Source organism: Plodia interpunctella, chromosome 15 (genome assembly GCF_027563975.2).
Source record: "Plodia interpunctella isolate USDA-ARS_2022_Savannah chromosome 15, ilPloInte3.2, whole genome shotgun sequence".
Taxonomy (NCBI): Eukaryota; Metazoa; Arthropoda; class Insecta; order Lepidoptera; family Pyralidae; genus Plodia; species Plodia interpunctella.
This window is the reverse complement of record NC_071308.1, coordinates 5,003,340-5,024,739: the sequence shown is the minus strand read 5'-3', so window position 1 is coordinate 5,024,739 and position 21,400 is coordinate 5,003,340. Positions and strand designations below refer to the sequence as shown.

The window sequence follows — 21,400 nt, the reverse complement described above, 5'->3', positions numbered from 1 at the left end:
ATTTATTACGCAATTCGCCGGCAGAGCTATATTTGTGCTATGCTTATTTTGAAGCAAAACTTTTAGCGCGTGGATGGGGTGTAGCCACCACCGCGTTATTTCTAAGCCTTAATGGCCTTTTTAAAAACGTCTTTGTCATCAACATTTTTATATAATCGTTATTACAAATTGCTTGGACTTTTTTCCAATCCCTAAACTTCACAAAATTAAATTCGCCAGCTTAATTTTTATTAATAACGGAGATAGAATAGAAATTCTCCCATTCAATACAAACATTGAACTCAAAAGAATATTTGTTTATTTATACTTTTGAGTAAAACTCAAAAGTAACATCTTAAGATTTTTTACTCGCTTATTTACTGTAATTTCGTAATATATTTTTTTTACACAAATAACATATTAACGTTAATTTCTAAATATCTTCTGTTCTGAAAATGTTTCGTCTAAAATAATACCGACTATAAATCGACGCGGTAATTATTTTTATATTTAGACAAAGCGAGGTATCTTATAACAAATCCCTTATTAATTTCAAATTGTTTGTTTCTTCACAAAATACCTACTTGTTCAGTTCGCGTAATCCTATTACGGGGCTCAAATTCTTATAACTTAGTCGGTTATTCTATATCTTGTTAGAGATTTTGGGTTCTGCATTGAATAAGAGAATTTAAATAATGTATGGGATATCACTTCTAAATAAAAGTAGTTACAACATTTTAGTTTTTTATAATGATTGAGTTTGTTTTTATAATTCAATATTTTTTGTAAATGTACTTTCTAACCAACTTTAAATCTTATAATGACCCAACTGCATTATTGCAATCTATGAACAATCACAGTGATCCTAAATATATATATTTTATCTATATTACCTAAACATGTTTTTTAGAATTCTGTGACCTTGTCCCTACCCTATCGTAAAATCTCAAATACCATATCGTAATTATTAAATAAGCAATTGGATAACATCTTTATTACAGAACTCTATTATAACTTAATTAGCCAACTTCAAGCAAAGAAGTTCTATAATGAACTTGTTAGTAGACGAGGATGCATAAGGAATGGAATGAGAAAGAAATGAAACCTAATGACCTATCCGTATCTTATACCAGCTTCTTTTTAAATTAAAAGCCAGGCACTATGCATAAAATCCGAATAAATGAGCAAATAATTGATTTTCATTACTTTTATTATTGTATGATCATTCATATGTTAATAGTTAAAACGTCGAACTTTTGATGAGAAATTTGGAAAATGCTGGGCGTAAAAGATTCTGATACTGACTTCTATTAAGTAAAGAATATAGGTAGGTACTTAATTAGTTATGCTCCTCATCCAGCACTCGATTCCACAATAATATCGCGAAGCAATCAAGCCGTCAACACCAGCCAGACGGGTCTGGATCTTGTGCAGTGCAGTCAAGTAATTGGCTTTCTCGTTAAATGCGACACTGCTATAAATATACAAGCAATTTGCTGTCTTGAATATTTTTTAAAGTTTCTTTTTTCTAGTATAAAGTAGTTTAAGTATTATTAAAGTGTCAAGATTATCTTTGGCACATGTCGGTAAACGTACATAAACACCATAGATAAAAGAAAAAATATGAACACAGTGATTTTTTCGCATTTATAATACCTTGTCCAACATTTAAACAAGGACAAGGTATTATAATTCGAAAAAATCACTGAAAATTAAGTATAATTTTCAATACTACACAATATTTTTATGACACACACTTACTCATAGAAATACTGATTTTGACATGTGCAAATTTGCGAAATGCTCATTTTGCGTCAGACCCATAGATCAACAAAAGGAAAAAATAATCAGGTCAGACCCAAATATAATGCCTAAAATATCTCTGTCAACAATTATAAGAATTAATTGTAAACTCTAAAGGCAAGACATGTTACTGCATGATAGATATAACAGATTTCCTTACTACGATATGGACAAAATTTACATATAAATAATTAAAATATTATTTCGAGACTATAAAAACATTGATCAACCAGTTTTCATAACTAAACAAACCGGCTTACTAATCTCCAACAAGCATTTATAACGTTTGCTAGACAAATAACGAGATCCATTCCACGGCTCGACGAGTTCATCACATCCTATCATTATAAAAGCTGAAGCTTCTATAAAACTGTATACAGCATTTGTATAGCACAAACGCAGAATACGAACGCGGGAATCCTAAGCAATACAACATTATTGCTCGTGAATGTGTTCGAATGAAATATAAAATCTACTGAGGTAAAGTACCTCTATATTTCATGTATGCTATAGGTAGTTTAATTATTATGCAGTCTATCGTAGCTGAAGAAGTAATTATATAAAATCTGTTAGGTAGGAATTTAAATGTATTTCGTTTATTCGGGTAAAGATATCATACATATTGAGTCTTTCGAAATCCATACAGTAAGTTTGTTACTTCACCGCGGTTTATCTACTCAACTAATTTTCTTAAAATTTTACGTAGGTACATATGTGGATTGAAATATGGAGAAGGACATTTCATACCTACCGGAAAAATTACTGCTTCCGTGAAAAAATGAAAAAAATCCGAGCGGAGCCGCGGGCAGAAGCCATAATATTTTTATTATAAGTGCGAAAGTCTGTCTATTACGTATTCAATAGGCAAAATCTAGATATATCAGCGCAGTTGCGGGCAACAGCTAATCTGTATATATGGTTACTTTTCGTATAAAATTCCAAAATGGCGTAATATAATGGAGTGGCCAGCACGTGACGAGTTAACTCTCGATATCTGAAAACGGTTCGGACGTGACTTCGGGGCAGGAACGAGTGCTATTGCCTCACAATATTAACTGCGAGTTTGCGACATGTCACGGAATAGTAATGTGCAAATCTTTATAGTCAAATAATTTTGATATATAAATCACATTAAGCAGACTTAACGTGATTTATATTTCAAAATGTAATTCACTAGTAACTAGGCCTTCGTTCTTGCCTAAGGTCTTCAAACCTTCGGAAATAAATTGTCTAAATAACAGTAAAAACTGCAGCCAAATCAGTTGTGTCATTTAAAAGATAATGACTTAAAAACAGGAAGACGGACGGAGGGTGACTTCATTTTAAATTATGTTTCGGAACACGATATTTTTTATACGTTTAGATTTTATACGTAAAGTTTTCAGTATAAAATTATAATAAATAGCCAGTTCCAAAATTCCAGACCAGAACATGACTCGCATAAATTTAATTATACTAATTATTTACTACTCTTTATTATTCAAAATTATAGATGTACCTATTTCGAATTGGATATAAACTAACAAGCTTAAAATGTATTTTAAAGAAAATATTAACATGTACATATAATTACGCATAAACGTTGTATGCGTCAAAAATCGATAAAAATTACGAGATACCTACGCGATAACCAAGTAGCTATAAAATAGATAAAACATCTATACTGTTAGGGTCGGTTAAGGAAAGTCACCTCAAATATATCATATTTATCGACCTTATAATACCAATAAAATGTCCATGCCACACCTGGGTGCCTCTCCAGGATTCATAAACCTTCGGAGAGCTCATCAAATATCCGTTTTTTTTTTGCCTTTTTAGTACTTTTCTAATATCCTATGATGTATCCTTTTAGGTCATGTTCCTGACCCGACCCTCGGCATAACCTTTCGTGTGTGTAGTGGACGACAGGTTTAACACTTTTGACTGCTGAAAACATAGGGTTTTCGTTCTTAGGAAAATATATGCATCGCGAATTGGCAATAAACATGTTAAATTTTAATATTTCTATTTTACAGTTTTTTTACATCTTTATCTCAGTTGCGAAAATTCGACTACCTCGTTTGGCTGTATGGCCGGCTTATTGGCAGTATTGAGATTAAATAGAGAAAGGTTGCCAGCTTATGAGAAGATTCTCCCTTTCCCTTTATTTTTACAATCTGCTTCGGAAGAGAAGCAGCTGGTACGTTCTATGTTTTTATTTTTCTCCCAGACCAGCAAAGAAGACTCTGAAGTCAGTTATCTGAAATATTTTGTTTTTAAATTATAGATTTAAAACTTCTTCACCTTTTAACATTTCACGTATTAAGTACCTACTCTGGTACTGCACGTCCCAAACCATGGCTCACATGTCCTGCCCTATGTATCATACCAACTGTACACTGAAAATATAGTACAATTCCGGATGCTGGCGACACGAAATTGTTCATTAATAAAGATAAAAACCATTTTCTAACAACACATTTACAAGCTTCATCGATTACCTACAACATTGTTGTCAACCTGACAACAATGTCGTTGTATTCGTAAAAAGTTACACTTCTGTATAATCAGTGCGAATAAAAAGTTTTACTTACCCATCGCGCAGCTTTTAAGCTAATGAATATTTTATGTGCAATTCACTGGAATCCTTATTACAATTGTGAAAATTTACAAAAGAATACACGAAAAAAACAAATTCAAAATTCTTTAGTCAACTTAGAATGCTATGTACTCACTTATTGACGTCAAAAATGTACTTATATCGAGCCTACCGCCGACTTCCAAGGCGCTGGTGAAGAAGAAGAGGCGGAAAAACTTAAACTACAAGAAACTGATAGAACCGACTTAAAAAATCTAATAACAATTTCTAAAGGCATCTTATTGCAGTTAGATACACTAATTCAATATACGGTTCTCAAAGGCGGTCGAATCTGAAAAGTGCGGATTCACTGACCTATTTGGCATTGAAATGAAACGTACTGAGCACAAAGAACGACGAAAGGAATGCTGAGTCAATGCCTACTCTATCATGAGTGCCGCTATGTAGCTTCGGCGCTTTCTGTGGGTGTGTTTGTCGATTGGAAATTGTCTATTGAAATAGGTTGACTCTATTGTAATGTCTATTTTGAACCTTATATGAAAATACCAATGTTTGGATATAAGTAATGGAGAACACAATCTATACCTAACTTGTATATAGGATAACTTCTTCTTTATTACAATTGTCAAAGTAAGTTCATTTATTTGTTCGTTACTCTTCAGGCTATAACTACTCAGCCAATCTTCTTGAATTTTTGCATGCATGAAGTTAAAAATTATATATACAGGCCATAAGCTCTAATCATTCCGGAAAAAACAACTGTTCCCGTGGGATATACACGCGGGCGCAGTCGCAAAAGCTAATAAGTAATATTACAATTGAGAAAGTCTATCGCCATGCTTTCACGTCTAAACCGATGGATCGATTTTGATAAAATTTGGATTTGGTTAATGACCCGAGGTGAACCGCAGGCCGAGCTGTGAGCTTCAATGAATATCTAGCCAGCTCTTGCTGGCTAGTTATTCATTGAAACAAATAATATTTAGATACGACAAATGAATAACAAATAACGTTATTTACTAGCAGACTTGTTTATCAAACGTAATAGATAAGCAGAATCAGAATAATTGCGAATTACAGAATTAAATAATTCACCAATTTGAACCAGCTTACGCGTGTAAATACAAAACGAACCACTTATTTCGAAGATCAAGACCGGCTATCGTAATTAAACATTTAAACAAGAAAATGTTAATTTAAAAATGGAATAGTTTCTAATAAACATCGTTAGAAAAAAATATATTTTTTTTTTGTTATTGTTTTTTTTTTCGGTATGATTTATGTTTAATAGTATTATTTTTTGTTATCACAATACATTATGAAATCAATACTGTGATAATGACAATACTATCAAAGATATGACAACAATTTGTATTTCTGTCATATTGAACAACACACTTTTTTAAACTTGTTCAAACGCTCCATACTAATGATACTCTAACATGATGTTTGTTCGATAGCTACTTTAGTTATTGCATTTATGCTGATGACTTCTTAATAAAATTTTAGTTTATGGAAAATCCATTTTTAAAAATTATGTAAATAAAATCACTTAATTTTTAAAAATGGTGTTTCCAACTAACTATACAAATTTTAATAAGGTACAAAAATGATTACATTTTTCGTCAACTTTAAAATTAAAGAATAACAAAACCAAAATATCTATCTATAAGAAATGAATTTAAAGATTATTTATCCGTAAATTCTATTTATCCTTAGATTTATTATCTGATTGTAGATCCTTCTGGATTGGCTGACCCAGGGTTCAGACGTGGGCGACAGCTTGACATTTATCGTATTGAAAGGTCAAAATATCTGTCACTATACTTTGCAAATCTTAGCGTGGGTTAAAATATCCATTGCTTTGAACTAAAGACCAAGATAACAGATAGACAGCGGACGAGTGTAACCAAATGAGATACAAAAATTCCATACAACTTCTCGGCCCAATGCGGCAAATCTTATACAAGTGACAGATTGAGCCGAGTTCACGTGATTATTATATATTAACAGACAAAATATGTCAACGCTCTGTTTGTTTCTTATATACTTCGGACGTTTCCTGAGCGAAGCCGCTACTCTGCTACTCGACTGTCGCAACTGCCCCACATCTTAAGCGAAGGAAGACTTAAACGATGCCAACGACAGTGCGATCAGCGTTGCTACTTACCCATCGAACACCGTTTGAATAGCCATTCTAACTCGACAAGAAGAAATTTTGTTAGAACGCAATCTGTGTGATATCTCACATCAAAAGAATACTGACAAGTGCCGCACTTCCACCGCTAGTTTTAAAATAGCCCATCTTGACACAGTTCTTAGGGAACCAGCAACGGAGTAAAATTGGAAGATACGTCTGAATACTTAGATATTTTAAAATCTAAACACTAAGTAATTGTTTTTTGGTCTTTAATAAGAAACTGTTCTTTGATCGGCAATGGGATACCCTATCAGGCTTACTAAAAACCCAATTTGTGTCATCTTTTTACATTTGTTAGGCCTGATTTAGTTTTACAAGGCAGGTTTCTCGTAGTACCTATCTCAATTGTGTAGACGCAATTCGGTTAGGAACATAATATACATTATTGACATAATAAAATTACTTAAACTAAGTCTACCGCCGACTTCCAAAGCGCAAGTGAAGAAGAAGCGGCGCAAAGAGAGGTGCATGGAGACCGAGCTGAAGGAGAAGGTAGGCGTCGCGTATCTGAACCTAAAATGCAATGTGCAAGGAGGTGGCGAATACTCCATCGACAAGAGCATAGCTCTTGAAATGAAAACGAGAAATAAATTGCATTTAGGCATATTCACAGAAAAATGTAATATTTATGTAATATGTAAATTAAAGTCAAACTATAATCAACAGATACAACCACATTGGAAAATGGATTTAGAACTATCTCCGGGGAAATCCAACTCCGTGATAGAATATTATAAAGTGAATTAATTCGAAAGGGGAAAACACATTCGATGTAAAAGAAAATTCGTTATTGCTTTCTGCTGCTTATGTAAAAAAGTACCCCATGTGTTATTCCAGATAATATTCTATCCGTGTACCAAATTTCATAACAAGCGGTCTAGTAGATTTTACGCGAAAGAGTAACAAACAAACAGACATACAGACATCCTCACAAACTTTCGCATTTATAATATTAGTAGAATAACGCTCAGTGTATATGTAATTTAATGAAAAGAGACAGACATGTGTAACAGTGGTGTGTGCAACCATGGTTCCTACCCCAGAATGTAACCACTTCATATTCTCGAGTGGCGATCGTACGAGGCGATTAAGGGATATAATGTCTTGACAACAGAGATCTTCTAAAACCCGGGCATTCAGGCGTCAAAACCATAAATGAAACGGGAATATAATAGAATCTCAGATTTTAGAGAGATAAGTATGACACAAGTAACAAGTATCTGATTACATGTTTACCGATTGTTATCACCAAGATTATTGTTACTTCATATGATAACATCGGTTTAGAAAATGTGGTAATGTCTTTCTGTGGTAATGATTGATTTTGGAAATGATATTCCTTCCTGAAGAAAATTGACGGATAGTTATGACAGTGCGGCCGCAGCGGTCGAAACGCTCTGACAACCTTGCGTAATTTAGACTCGCTTATGTATACCTATGTACGTATTTAGTATAGGTACATTGTGATGTCTACATATTTAAAGGAGTCTCTTGTTTCGTCTCACGTGGGGGAACACAAGGAACGTAGTCGTTTACGGCAGCAATACTGAAAGCCGTTTCGTTTTACGTGCGTCGCCAATAGAATCAAAATGGATTCCACTGAACGAATTGTCAGGAAAATAATTAAATTGGTGACGACACCGTAAAATCAGACATCTGTAGGTGCTTGAATTGACATCATTTTCAACATGATAAAATTTAAATAAGATGTTGTTGAATACTAGTTTCGTAGTAGTAGCTTTAACTACTCTGTGTTTTTTCTTTATTTTATAAGTTAAGTATACTAGCTGTTGCCCGCGGCTTCGGCCGCGTTATAAGTATATTATCTTGTAAACGTTGTTGTTGTCTCTGCATAAAAATATGTACTATTACATATACTAGACAATATAGAAATAAGTACTACCCACCCACACCCATCGGGGTGTCTATTCTGCTAAATTTAAGCCAAAACTGCTTTTCAATAGTAGCTCTTATTGATATACAATAAGAACTAATACTGAGACACGATATCGGCTTATCTTTAGTAGAATCGACACCCAAGTGGACCGCATGGCACCCGGTAGTATAAAAGGAATTACAAAAAAAAAATAACAGAAAATATGAGATAATTGTATTTGTATTATCAATCAATGTACAGTGAGCCGCACTTCAAGTTACCCCGCATGGATCTCTATGCGAAGGTAATAAGGACGAATCCGTAATGAATTTGGTAACATCATATGATTTTGATTGTACACAGTTCCATTACAAATCCTTTGAAAATATGGTACAAAGGTAAAATAGATTACTTAAATTACACAATTTACTTTAATTTATCAGAACATAATACCGTCTTTACGTAAAATGGAGCATACAAAGGCAATTCTCGCAGAGCCCACAAATCCCGTTTACTATGTCGTTCGATCGGCAAATCCTCTATATTGTGTATAAACGGTACAGCCTGTGACAGAGGGATTAGCATTCTGATGTGCTTAAACTGTGCATGCTTTGATGAACTTGCTAAACTATCCATCTAGTAATAGAAAACTATAATGTGTCTGTCAGAGGAATCATTGATAACCATCGACCATTGCTGGAATATAATTGCGAAATTTCGGTGATTTTTTTCTGAACGCTACTCCAAAGTTGCACTAGTTTGTAATAAAATATTTCACACTTCAGCTAACAAGTTTAAAATGTATTTAAGTTTAAAGTACGTTTTAACTTTTTTATGAATTAACTAGGTAAGACTAACATATAGCAACAGTTCGGTTAACTGAACTTAGCTAAATTATATTTTGTCACTATCGCACATTACAATATTGGACATTGACAGAAAAAGACAAAATATTAACTTACTTATGAATAACAGGGGTAGTAGATAAATAACAAAATGTATTACTAAATCTTATTTCATACTTCTTAAATTACATAAAAGTGAAAAAACACAATTTTAGTAGAAAAAATATATTTACGAACGTAGGTCAATCGATTTTCCTGAAAAACTTATACACCTACATAGTTCTGTATATCTGTGATTCTCAGAAAAAATTAGAACAAACAATGTAATTCTTAATAATTACAGAAAGGAATCTACTGAATAAAATAATATTTACACATTTATAGAATTGTTTTATAAATTAAATATATTGGGTATACTCTAAATGAGTAATAATATAATCAAAGTGTGAAAGTAGTGTGGTCGAAATGAATTGTAATAGCTACCTGGCTCACGTATCGTAGTTTTTGTATAGTAGGTGTATAGTACCAAAGCTTACTACCGATGAATAAAAACAAGTCTCTAGTTGGTGATTATCAGCTGAAATGTGAAATAGAGAAGGCAATAGCCAACCATTTCATTATTAGAACCAAAAAAGGCAAATTATATGTTATGTTGTTATGGTTTATTATTATGAAATTGAAACCGATAGATTTTAAAATAAAATCTTTACATTCAATAAAGTTTCAATTGCAGAGAATACAATGTGTGAACGAACCGAACCGCTATATAACAGCCAGCTATTGCAACATTCACTGAGATAAAGTTAGGTTCTTGGCGATGTTATGGGATCCCACGTAACATACATTTGGCGGGAGATTTATTGCTACCATTTTCAAGGAGGAATGTTCTCGGCTATTTTTGACCATACCCCGTGGTAAGTTTGATCGTAAAAAGTAGCTAGTAGGAAAAATTTCATTTGGCTCAATATCGATTGCATTCTGAGGATGACATTATCTTTTTATGACTATAAAACATCTAATATTCGCATAAACCAATCATAATGATAATAATGCCCCATGATATAGGACTTTCCTATTTTAGCAGCTGATATTCGATATACGTGTTTATAGCATGTTTTGATAATAAATGCATTTAATTTTTTATCTTATGTGGAAATCCATACGAATGTTTCGCAATTTCTTCTTATACTTCGATATTAGTAAATTGACGGACGTAATACTGACATACTGTCTCTCATCTCCTATATATTGCTGGAACTACTTGTTGACCTGAAGTAATGAATAACTTATTTAACAACAGAAACTGCAGTCGTCCTCCAACTTATAAAATAAATAACATTGCACAAAAATAGCGTGCTCAAAATGTTGTTTGTAAACTTGTATGCCAAATAGCAATATGCGCCTAACAGCCTTAACTTTCTGCCAATTCATATACAAGGCAATTTTCTATCTCTTTCACTATGTCCTCGTATAATTCGCATAGTAAACCGTGCAGTGTGATAATATTTGTCGACTATAACGAAAAACCGACCTTATTGCGTTTATTTTGAGTTCTTATTGCAACGTGTCGTCGCGTCGTTTGTATATATTCGGATCATGGCAAGCGAACGAACCACAAATAAATGTCTTATTACTTTAGGACATCCAACTTGCTTGGTGAATGTTCCGAATTGATTATTAACGACTGACCGTTTGACCGTGCGAAATAGAAAGAATAACAAGGAATATGGAATGGAAATTATTAGAAATCATTTTTCAGCGATAACCAGACCTTGGTTGTATGTAATGTAATATACCTATTCAGAAAAAAATTGACTGTGCGTAACTCGAAGGTAAGTAAGAATAATCTACTAGAATGAAGTTACAGATTATGTTCGCTTTGAGGGGTAAAAGGGTTCAGATTTTTATGTTTCCACTATAATTTAAGAAGAATTTATTTTTTATATTCTCTTCGGAACACTATTAGTAATCACCTGTTCCTCTGAGGGATATATGGGTAACATTTAATACATGTATTGGAAAAGAAATTTGACGCAAGTCAAAGTTAGGCCAAGAGCCATTCACAGCTAAATCCTGGCCAATAGAAAGTTTTTCTTAGGACTTAATAACTGTCAACGTACCTCTCTTCAGCGGCCAAATATACTTCCATGGAAAACAAAGGAAGGCCAGTTAGTCGACTTATTCGAGGATAGTTCTGTTTGTGTTACACTCGAAACGCCTTCATTGGGCACCGGAGAGCTAATTGTAGCTAGGTACGTCAACACTCTTTGGACATAATGATTGACCGAAATGGATAAATGCTTCTTAAATTCACTAGTTTTGCTTCGTTTGAAGTCAGATCTTCAATCAACAAAAACTGTGGCTAAAAATGCCAAAAATGTACACCAATATAAACATTTTACTTTAATATGTTTCAAAATGTACCTATGTTTTAGATGATTTCTTTTGTTTTTTTATTTAATCATAATTATTTATGAAGGTAAAGGTTTCCGTGTCACTGTTTATATTTAGTTAACAAATTAAATTTCTCTCTGTCAATTGATTTAATTTCGCTCAAATTTGCCCTACCAAGTGAAAAGAGAATAAGAACTGAATTAAAAAATAAAAAACCCCTTACTCAATCCTAGCACTACCAAAATGAACAGAGGAAAAATATTTGTCACAACGTAGGTAGTCTGAAAACAAATTTCTAACAAAATTTTAAAAGCTTTGCAATATTTCAATTCAATTTTAACAAACTGTTACCAGTTGGAGGCTCGTAGCTTGTAATTTACGCTTTCAATCGAGAAGCGTAATAAATTCGATGCACAAAAACTCATTTTTCGACGTCAGCGTAAACCAATTAATTTCCATTTTAAAAGCCAAACGATAAATAAAGGGGTAAAATATTATCTTCGTATCACTTTATCGAGAATGAAATTTTCATTTCGTTCAAAGGAAAATTCAGTTTATATATTTTACTTTGTAAACCACAATATATTTTAGTATGCATTGATTGAATTTAATGAGCTTTTTTGCTATATTACTTTATATTCTGATACTTCATTGATTTAAATTTGTTTTGCGTTTAATTCCGCATGATTAACACGTCTTTAGCAAAAAGAAACAGCTCTTTTCGAGGTATTGTACTTTCTCTTTGTTAATCTTAAATTATTTTTTCAGACATGAGCTTTCGCAAAAGTTATCATGGATAAAACAGAACAATCAGTTTGCCTTGATTTAAATGATGTATCATTTATTTCAATTAGTCTATCATAGAAGTTATATTAGTATCATAAAGTTATTTAAAATTAAAAAAGCTCGCGCGTGACACGATGCGCTCGCTCAAAGGGTGGCCCACTTACCTGCAGTCAAAGGTACTTATAAATATGATATAAGTACGTCGTGAATAGCCTTTTAAGATAAAACGGATGTGACATATACTGAACGTAAATTTGACGTTATATCGTATGATGAAAAATGAACGGTGAACTAAAATAACTTAAACATAGTTATTATATTATTCGAATACGTACTTAGACTTTAATAAAATTCTGATTTTCAGATATTTATTAAAAACGGATCAATTTGTACATAAGTATATTAAGAGCAAATAGTTTGTTTTCGTAAACTTCGTGAATTAAATGCTATAACAACGAGCAAAATGAAGATAAAATTAAATCGAGGCTCTAATGCTGACTACGCTGACACCGTAAATCACGGTGTGACCTTTGTCTCAAATACCAGTGGGTTGTGTCGACTGCGACCGCGGATGGCGCGCTCGCCGCTAAATAAACGCCCCATGCGTGCGTTATCTTTTGATATATTTAATACTTAGTTTATCATTATACTAGCTTTTGCCCGCGTCTTCTCCCGCAATTATACTTCCGCTCGTAACATATTTTTGTCAATATCTTGGGATCCAAGCAACGTATCACGATGTAAACTATAATACCAGATTTTTTCATATGCTATACAACTGTAAAAAGCACATCAAATTCCATTCAGAAGTTTTGGATGATGCGCGAAGTATCATACAGAAAGACAACATTAAAAAAATATTTTTGACTTCTAAATAATCACATAAAGACCCAAAACCGAAATACCCGCAATATGGGGATATTTATTTTTCTTTAAGATATTAAAGAAAAATAAATATTGGTGTACATTTTTGGCAACTGTAAGTGCAAGTGGGCTGTCTGTAAATAGGAGATATCCTATTTACAGACAGCCCACTTACAGTTTTATTATATATACCGATAGTTGTATAGATAGATGTATGAAAATATTATAAGTACTAAGATTACGGCAAAAATTTTAATAACTCAAGATTAGGTACGGATCATATTATTTCGGACTGGTAAACTGAATTTGTATGTTCATTAGGTAGGTTCAGGAGGTATTCTAAAAGCAACGTTACCAAATACCCAAACCCTTAAACCCCACATGAACGTACTACGGTACGCGTCTCCAGAAATAGCTGCGTAACTGAAATCATAGCACAAAGCCACCTCCACAGAACTGGCGCGAAAAACACGGACACTACCTGTGACGCTGAGTAAGGACATGGTGCGGCTCGCCCGGTAGCCCGGCTGGCCCGTCGACCCGGGGCGGTCGGCGGGGCCGGCGCCTCACCGGCCGCACCGGGCGCCGTGCGCCGCCATCTCTCGCTACGCGCGCCCGGCTGCTCCCGGCCGGCGACCGACTGGCGCCCGGCCACACGAGCCGCCACCGCGCACGCGCCCTAACTACCGCGCTGCTTCCACATCACTAAAGCCGTGATACACTGCTAACATCAATTTTTGCATTCTATTATAATTCCACACTGCACTACTTATAAATCAGAATACTCAGAACGGTCATTTATAAATTGTATTTGAGCAAAAAATTCCACTTGGACACCAATTTCAGCGAGTTAATTTGTAGACATGGTTGAGTGTGGCCGCCAGCCGCTCTGACATCACCGGCATCGGTACCCGGATTATTTTCGCCCGGCGAGGTAAATACCCTCGCATCGATCGCACCCGGTTAAACTTGATGCAATCATTGCACTGCCGTAGTCCTAAGTGTTGCAGTTTTGATGATGGTAACGATCGCGACTCCCGTGGCCGACGACCCCGTTGCATCGGGGCAGCCGATGTCTGAACATTTCCTGAGCTTTTTTCATCAATTAACGTTCTTGCTCTTGATTAAAACTTTTATGAGAGAATGTAGGTATTTCTGATTCGATTCAACACTTTGCTATTAACCTTTGAATCGAGTTATAAACAGTGTTGAGTTTCTATTTACAAATTTTGAAAAGATTGACCCTTCACTCTTTATTGACTTTCGCAATAAATAAATATAGGTATATATGGACACTAACAGATTCAGTTAGCCCCAAAATATGTTCGAGATTTGGGTTATGGGATACCAAAAAAACGACACTAAAAGTTTATAACATAATACATATATACTCGTAGAAAAACATCCAAGACTCCGATCAATCTAATAAAGATCATTTTCCATCTTGACCTGACCGGGGATCGAACCTCCAGGGTAGCAATCCGTCAATAAAATGAGAAGTAGCTGCCACTTTATTCATTTCATCTTACTCCTAAACTCCATGGAAAGCAATCAAGATGTAGGAATCCCGCATGTGTAGTCTCGCTCTGTAAATTGAATTAGAGTCGCGCCTAGGAATTTAATCACATAAGCGAGTTACGTGCCCGATTTGGAAGATGTGCACGTGCGCGAGGCGTGTTTGCAGCTTGCTGACCAATCACAATTAATATAATAACCCGGTGTAATTAGCTGTCCAATAGCTACACGCCGGTGGTTGGGGCAATATTATTTTACCATATAATTCGGAACTCATTATTTTAAATGTGTTTAATAATTTATATTCCTTTAGTTTATTTGATAAAAGCAATTCGGGGTAACTGTCCAAAAATAACTACTCAACGCTTTTTTCCTTAGCAAGAATGAATAAAAAAGTACCGCTGTTAGTATTTTCTAACATTTATCGTTTAATTTTGTATAGCTTTCCGGAATAATCTTAAATCAAGTTTTTTACAAAAATATTATTTTTGCCACAATATTTTAATTGCCCCCAGTTGTCGATCTTGTTGCATTCAATGCGTGACAAAAAACCATGTCCGTGTTGTAACCGTTGAGGAGTTCCCTCGTTGGGAGCCCAACCTGGATGCACCATCAAATCATACTTAACACAATACTGGATTGCTATGGAAACTGAAGCAAATAGGTAAACATTAACTTGCATGATTTGATTACAGACAAACAATGGGACAGGAGAAAAATTAAGCTGAAATTTCAGGAAACGAGTCCAAGCTTACGAGGAATACATGCTTGTAGAAGACCTGTAAAACAAAGCCAATGAAGTCTCCGTGACTCAAAGACAGTTGAGGCGAGTGTATAGTGTCGTCCGAGGTCCGCACACAGCATGGCTTCCTTACACAAATAATCTTTGTCAATGAGTTGTACCAACCATATTGCGTAACCCCACGTGGTAGATGCAAACTTCCGAACGATCACGACGCCGCCCGAAGGAGCACGACTGCGAACACATCGCCCAATATCGATCCGAACGTATCCGCGAACGCGCGACGCCATGACGTCACGCCAGGACAGAGAATTTAACAATGTCGTTATATTCGCTTACACTAGAAGCAATGATCTACTCTAATACCACTGCTTAAAGTCCATTTTAATTTACATTAGTTTTTTCTTTAATCGTTTTTCTAATAGGTTATTAAAAAGGGGGGTACCTCCTGACCCACATCGAGTAGTGGGCTCGTGCCGACGCGTAATGCGTATGCAACTGTTATGTACCTACAGCTGCTACGCAAGGTTAGGTATGCATTTATACATGTGTGGTAGCCATTGCAACCTTGTTAGTATGATTGTCCTTGCACTATTGATTTATGACTTAAAATACTATTTCCATAAAGTTTTTATTTACTTTTAAAAATTACTGAGTATTTAACTAAATATAATTACACAACAATATCCGTGAATATAACTAATATGCTGGTTTAAATATGGCAGCTGGATATAGGGATACCATATATATCTCAGGAATAGTCAGTAGTCAATTACGTTTAAGTAGGTAATTAAAAATAGTTGTACATTCTATTACACCATAACTCTTGATTTATTTATCTAATATAATCATAAATATATCTAATTTGTATAAACTTCTTCATTTAATTTACTACAAAATTTCCAGTGCTACAACATCAGTCTCTACCACACCGTAGCGCCGTGCTACGATAGCGTCTCGTAGCACCACTACGAAACCAAGTGTAGTCGTTCGTAGCGTCATTAAGCTACGAAATAATCGTAGCAGTCTTGAAAGATTTTGTGAAGGATTAGATTCCGCTTTTACTTCTACATATCTAAATAAAATAATTATTACAATCGAATATAGCTTTTATGAATATAAGTAGAGATTATGATATAACAAAAATAAAGTTGTTTATTTATTCGTAGCATATTTCCAATATGCAATTAAAGATGTTACTATGTGTAGTAAATGCCTTCCTTCCTATGTTTTCAGGTTCCTGACCTGTTCATAACTATACGTGTCGTACGAGGCGAAAAAGGGATTTTACAACCGGCCGCCTGTCTGACGTTAAACCTTCTTGGGAATGCTATAGTTGCCTATCAGTTGCCTAGACTACGAGTCCCGTAGTCGCCTCATATGACATCCACGGAAGGACATGAAATGGTCCTATGCTAGGGCAGGAAAAGACTAGCTTTTTCTTAAAAAACAATCACATATTTATCTAATTATAACGAAAAAAAAAAAACAATTAAAATTAAAAGTATTTTATTTAAACGAAATACAACAATGATAACAAATAAAACCAGAAAATAATATCTATACACTTATCCTTCTAATTACCTTTCTATAAATAAAATAATAAACAATTTCTTATCGAGTGTGTGATATTGGTAATACAATGTCAGATTTTATTCAAGTGGCCTAAAGGCATCCGACATCATTTTACGACTACCACCATGGTGGCCACTACATGTAGTGGCCGGCAGTCCCTTAAACACTATGTCTAACACGAACCTTCACAATGTTTTCCCTGACCGGAAACAAGAAGTGGCCTATGAAAACTTGCATGCGTAAGACTGGTATACAAACTCATGTGGCACGAGAACGATTCGAACCTGAGACTTTTCGATCACAGGCGCGCGAGACTCAGTAACGGCTGAACGGGTGTTATGAGAATGAACCTCTTACCGTTGATTTGTTCACGGTCTTTGTAGAATGTCATAAAACTACAAAATTAGATTGCGATATCTGTGCAATAAACAATTTCAAAAAAACAAGCTGCATTTGCACAGTCTAAATATATGCGAATTTCATTATTTAGTTTATAATTTTTTAATATTCCTCAGATCCATAAAAATAAACAGTATCACGTCTTTCGCCCTTTCGGAGTAGACAGTACCAAGAGTCGTGACACTAGAAGGCCATATTCAACAGTATAGCAGATTGGAGATATACAACACTATATCTAATTGCCTGAGGCAAATGCGGTATTACTACTTATGACTACTGTATACCTTCAATATATGATGGAATTTTATTATGCCTTTACGATTATATTTTCATATGCAAACCCTCAAAAATATGAATAAGAATGTGAAACATATGTAGATATTATGTACATAAAAAAATATACAGATTAAATCACTATGATCTGTCTTTTAAAGACTTATGAATATTGAAAATTAAAAATTTACAAATTGTCTGAATGTAATTAAAATATTATAAATGTCAAGCTCGCGGGAATACCTCATTAATGATTTTATCAATTTATAACTGTAAGTAAATTTCAGATACAATTAAATTTATCATATTATGAGTACATACTTTACAATTTCTTCAACTTGAAGTCAAGAAAAATTATATATGTATTTGACATGAATTATAATGCAATGAATTTTTATATTTCACATTAAAATGCTTCCAAATCACCGCCGACCTAAACATTCTAACCGTAATTAAGTTTGTTACATATTTCAAAAAATCACTTCATGTACATCTTCAGAATACAATATATTATCACTAGCATTAAATATAATACAAACATGAGTTTACAGATTACATTTACATGACATAGTTAAGACCTTCTACAAATTTCAGGTACTTTTCATGGCGATCCGCATAATTATCTCCATCATTTCTTCTTTCCTGAATGAATTTTTTTTCATGACATAATAGAATCTTAAACAAAACACGCGAATAAATGCAATTACTGTCATATTTCACAATTTTGGCTTGTTTCTGTCTCAACTCCTCAACATTACAAATGGCACAAGAGTTTTTGATTAACACTCCATTTTGTCTGACCACATCAAAATAATCATACATGATAGCAACAATTTCATGAACAATGAAACGCCTGTGGTACCATAATGTTTCATGGTATTTATAAAACCTTAGCAGTTCATTATTTAATACTAACTCGGAGAATAATACCTGTATTTTTCTACACAGTAAGACATTATCTACATTACAGCTGCAGCTTATAACTTTGCAACCTAATAAGAGATTGATTAAATTCTCTTCTGTATAAGTTACCAAGTCCTCTTGTGATGCCTGGATTGTTTTGTCCTTTGGGAAATTTGAAGCCAATAATTGAACAAAACTTTTTCTTAAATCTGCATAAGCACTACCATAGAGGGTGGCCCAGTTTTCATTGCTAATAGAGAATATATTTTTAATACAATACTGCCTGTAATGAAAACAGCTATAATCAGAAACATGTTTTGATGACCACCGCTCAGAATATTCATACTCTTTGATGTATTGTAAATTTAGGTTGAATTGCTTCGCTTGCTGTAGTCTGTTGAGTAACCAAATGCGATGGTTCCAACTGTGATAGTTATTGGGACTATTTTCTGCAGCAAGATCACAAATGTGTAACTCATCATTCACTAATGCCTCTATATTGTCTGCCTGCAATGTGTCACCTGTGAAGTTAATAAATCTCATAAGATAACTTTTTTTTAAACTTATTTTGCTTAAATTATATTTCAATGTACCCACCTTTAAGAATGATCTCCAAGATCCAACGTCTATGTGCAAAGGCTTCATTACATTTGGGTTTACGAGATAAGACCAACTTTGTAAATAGTAATTCTGATGCACTGTACAGAAATGATTTGACTACCATTTCACGTCTTTTATTCCAAAATGACGTTAATTCAGGGTTTATTAATAAGGTCAAATTAAGTAACCTAGCAAGTCTATCGGAATTGACTGTAGATATTTTAACCGCTTTCCGTTTAGATTTAGAAAAAAACTTATCCATAATTTCTGAATAACAGTACATGTAAACATGTTTCACACACCAGGACTCCAATCCCAAGCAGTTTTCTAAATATAGGATAGGAGATTTATTCCGAAAATTAGAGTCCACCGGAACTATGTCGAAAGCACATCTGAAACATGATTAAATATATTATTGACTTTACTTTGCATCCATATTAAACTAAATTGCCAAATACGAATGAATATTTACAACTCAGCACTTTTCGACATAACATTTTCCACATCCAGTAAGATTTTTTCCACCAAAGCAAATTTGTCGTCATCCATCGTAGTGACTTTTAAGTATTTAAATTATCTAAAAATAGGCATTTGTCTTTTGTAATACAAATATAAATATTAATAAATTCAATTCGATCAACAAAAGTACATAATGTAGTAACGTTTTGTACTGTAGATACTTGTATTAAAAACAACAGAAACCTTTGTCTAACATAAAATTTATGTCAGTCTGTGACAGTGACAGTTGTTATCTGATAACTGAATTTCTAGTAAACATTTTAGCTAAATGCCTGACCCAGCAACAGCACCAATCTATGTAAACAAGGTAAAACCGTAACAGAGAAAACTATAAACTTCGTCATATCTTTCGGTTTACTGATACTCGTTCAATAAGGAGAAATGAGGTGGGGTTGGCGCTGGGAAATTATCTATGAGAATCTCATTTTGGTACGTTAGCCTTTAATTTCCTTTGTCTTAGATTTAGTCGGCTGGAAATGCTGCTTGGGTGATTACGTTTAGAAATTTATCCGTCCATCAATGTCAATCGACAGCTGATGTGTTTTGACGTTTTGTGCTTCGTTGTAGGGTCAGATAGAATTCGGAGCTAGAAATTACGGGGGAATACGGAGTTTTTCATACATTCTATATTTTTTCAGTTTCTAAAAACTGCATTTTGATTGAATGAAAAGAAATGGTAACATTCATATTATCACAGATTGTTAAAACGTATTAATTTAATCGTATCGCATTCATTTACAAATTCAGTGATTGGTGGTGGTTCAGTGAATTATAAATAAAAACCAAAGAATTATACATTCACATCCAGCTTTCCATGACAAGAGAAATATTGATTATATACAGTGTAATTTGGTTTTTTTTTTGTTTCAGAGTGCAATATTCAATTTTCAAAGTTTACTGTCGGTAATACTACTCTTGATATGCACCTGTGCATATTTAAGATCATTTTTCCCTAGTATTATGGACCGTAATAAGACTGGGTGAGTTGTAAATTCACAAAAAAATTGTCAATATAGTAAACTGTAATATCTTGTATCAAGTATGAAATCTGCTAAGGTTACAAAGGATTTGGAATAGATCTAATTTAGTTAAACTGTATTGGAGATAAACACCACATTTGTTTCGAAGCAAACAACTTGTCATTCAAACAAGTCATTTTTCAGGCTCACAAAATTTAATATATAGTTTATTCAACAAATTGAAGTTGTGAGTCCATCATTAGGGATATCTTGATCACTCTCTGTTAAAAAATCCATTCTTACATATGTACCCACCCACCTATCTTTCACTACAAATATTTTGGTTTCAGATTGATGGGGACCTTTTGGAAATGTGCCAGGATTGGGGAAAGAAAATCTCCATATGTAGCAGTGTGCTGCATAGTAATGGCATTCTCAATATTGTTCCTTACTTAAGTTATTGCTATGTTAGTTTTTATACTGTACATTAAAATTATTTTAAGAATATATTATATTTTATAAATTTTCATAATATATTTTGTATTCCAAACAATCAGGCCAACAATGAAAAATGAAAATATAGTTTTTAT

General features: G+C 33.9%; 3 protein-coding genes across 4 annotated transcripts in view; 1 reads left to right on the top strand and 2 right to left on the bottom strand.

The window, feature by feature from the left end:
- The window catches only part of LOC128676184 (protein unc-13 homolog B-like), a 229,728-nt gene extending 215,735 nt beyond the window's left edge, over positions 1–13,993 (bottom strand). Inside the window, exon 1 of the mRNA XM_053756181.2 lies at positions 13,807–13,993. Coding sequence (XP_053612156.1) covers positions 13,807–13,828 — 22 coding nt within the window. The 5' untranslated portion in view covers positions 13,829–13,993. The remainder of the gene's footprint in view (positions 1–13,806) is intronic.
- A 3,081-nt stretch (positions 13,994–17,074) lies between these two features.
- temp (tempura) lies at positions 17,075–20,054 on the bottom strand. Of its 2 annotated transcripts, none has more exons than XM_053756182.1 (3): positions 19,805–20,054; positions 19,330–19,724; positions 17,075–19,253 (listed from the first exon to the last, which is right to left on the bottom strand). In XM_053756182.1, the coding sequence occupies exons 1-3, from the start codon at positions 19,879–19,881 to the stop codon at positions 18,388–18,390; spliced, it is 1,338 nt and encodes a 445-aa protein (XP_053612157.1). In that variant the 5' UTR covers positions 19,882–20,054; the 3' UTR covers positions 17,075–18,387. The 2 variants fall into 2 exon arrangements, with proteins under 2 accessions (XP_053612157.1, XP_053612158.1); XM_053756183.2 differs by having other exon boundaries at positions 19,815–20,042.
- Positions 20,055–20,372: 318 nt separating this feature from the next.
- ksh (kish) lies at positions 20,373–21,317 on the top strand. Its single transcript, XM_053755513.1, has 3 exons — positions 20,373–20,527; positions 20,722–20,831; positions 21,161–21,317. The coding sequence occupies exons 1-3, from the start codon at positions 20,525–20,527 to the stop codon at positions 21,264–21,266; spliced, it is 219 nt and encodes a 72-aa protein (XP_053611488.1). The 5' UTR covers positions 20,373–20,524; the 3' UTR covers positions 21,267–21,317.
- The last annotated feature ends 83 nt before the right edge of the window (positions 21,318–21,400 follow it).

Bases quoted from the DNA above. Each gene is read 5' to 3' on its own strand.
- ksh (XM_053755513.1), top strand. The intron at 20,832-21,160 runs GTGAGTTGTAAA...TTTTGGTTTCAG, and splicing joins ATGGACCGTAATAAGACTGG to ATTGATGGGGACCTTTTGGA.
- temp (XM_053756182.1), bottom strand. From the start codon at position 19,881: ATGGATGACGACAAATTTGCTTTGGTGGAAAAAATCTTACTGGATGTG. The intron at 19,725-19,804 runs GTAAATATTCAT...ATCATGTTTCAG, and splicing joins ATGTCGAAAAGTGCTGAGTT to ATGTGCTTTCGACATAGTTC. The intron at 19,254-19,329 runs GTGGGTACATTG...TTAACTTCACAG, and splicing joins CTTGGAGATCATTCTTAAAG to GTGACACATTGCAGGCAGAC.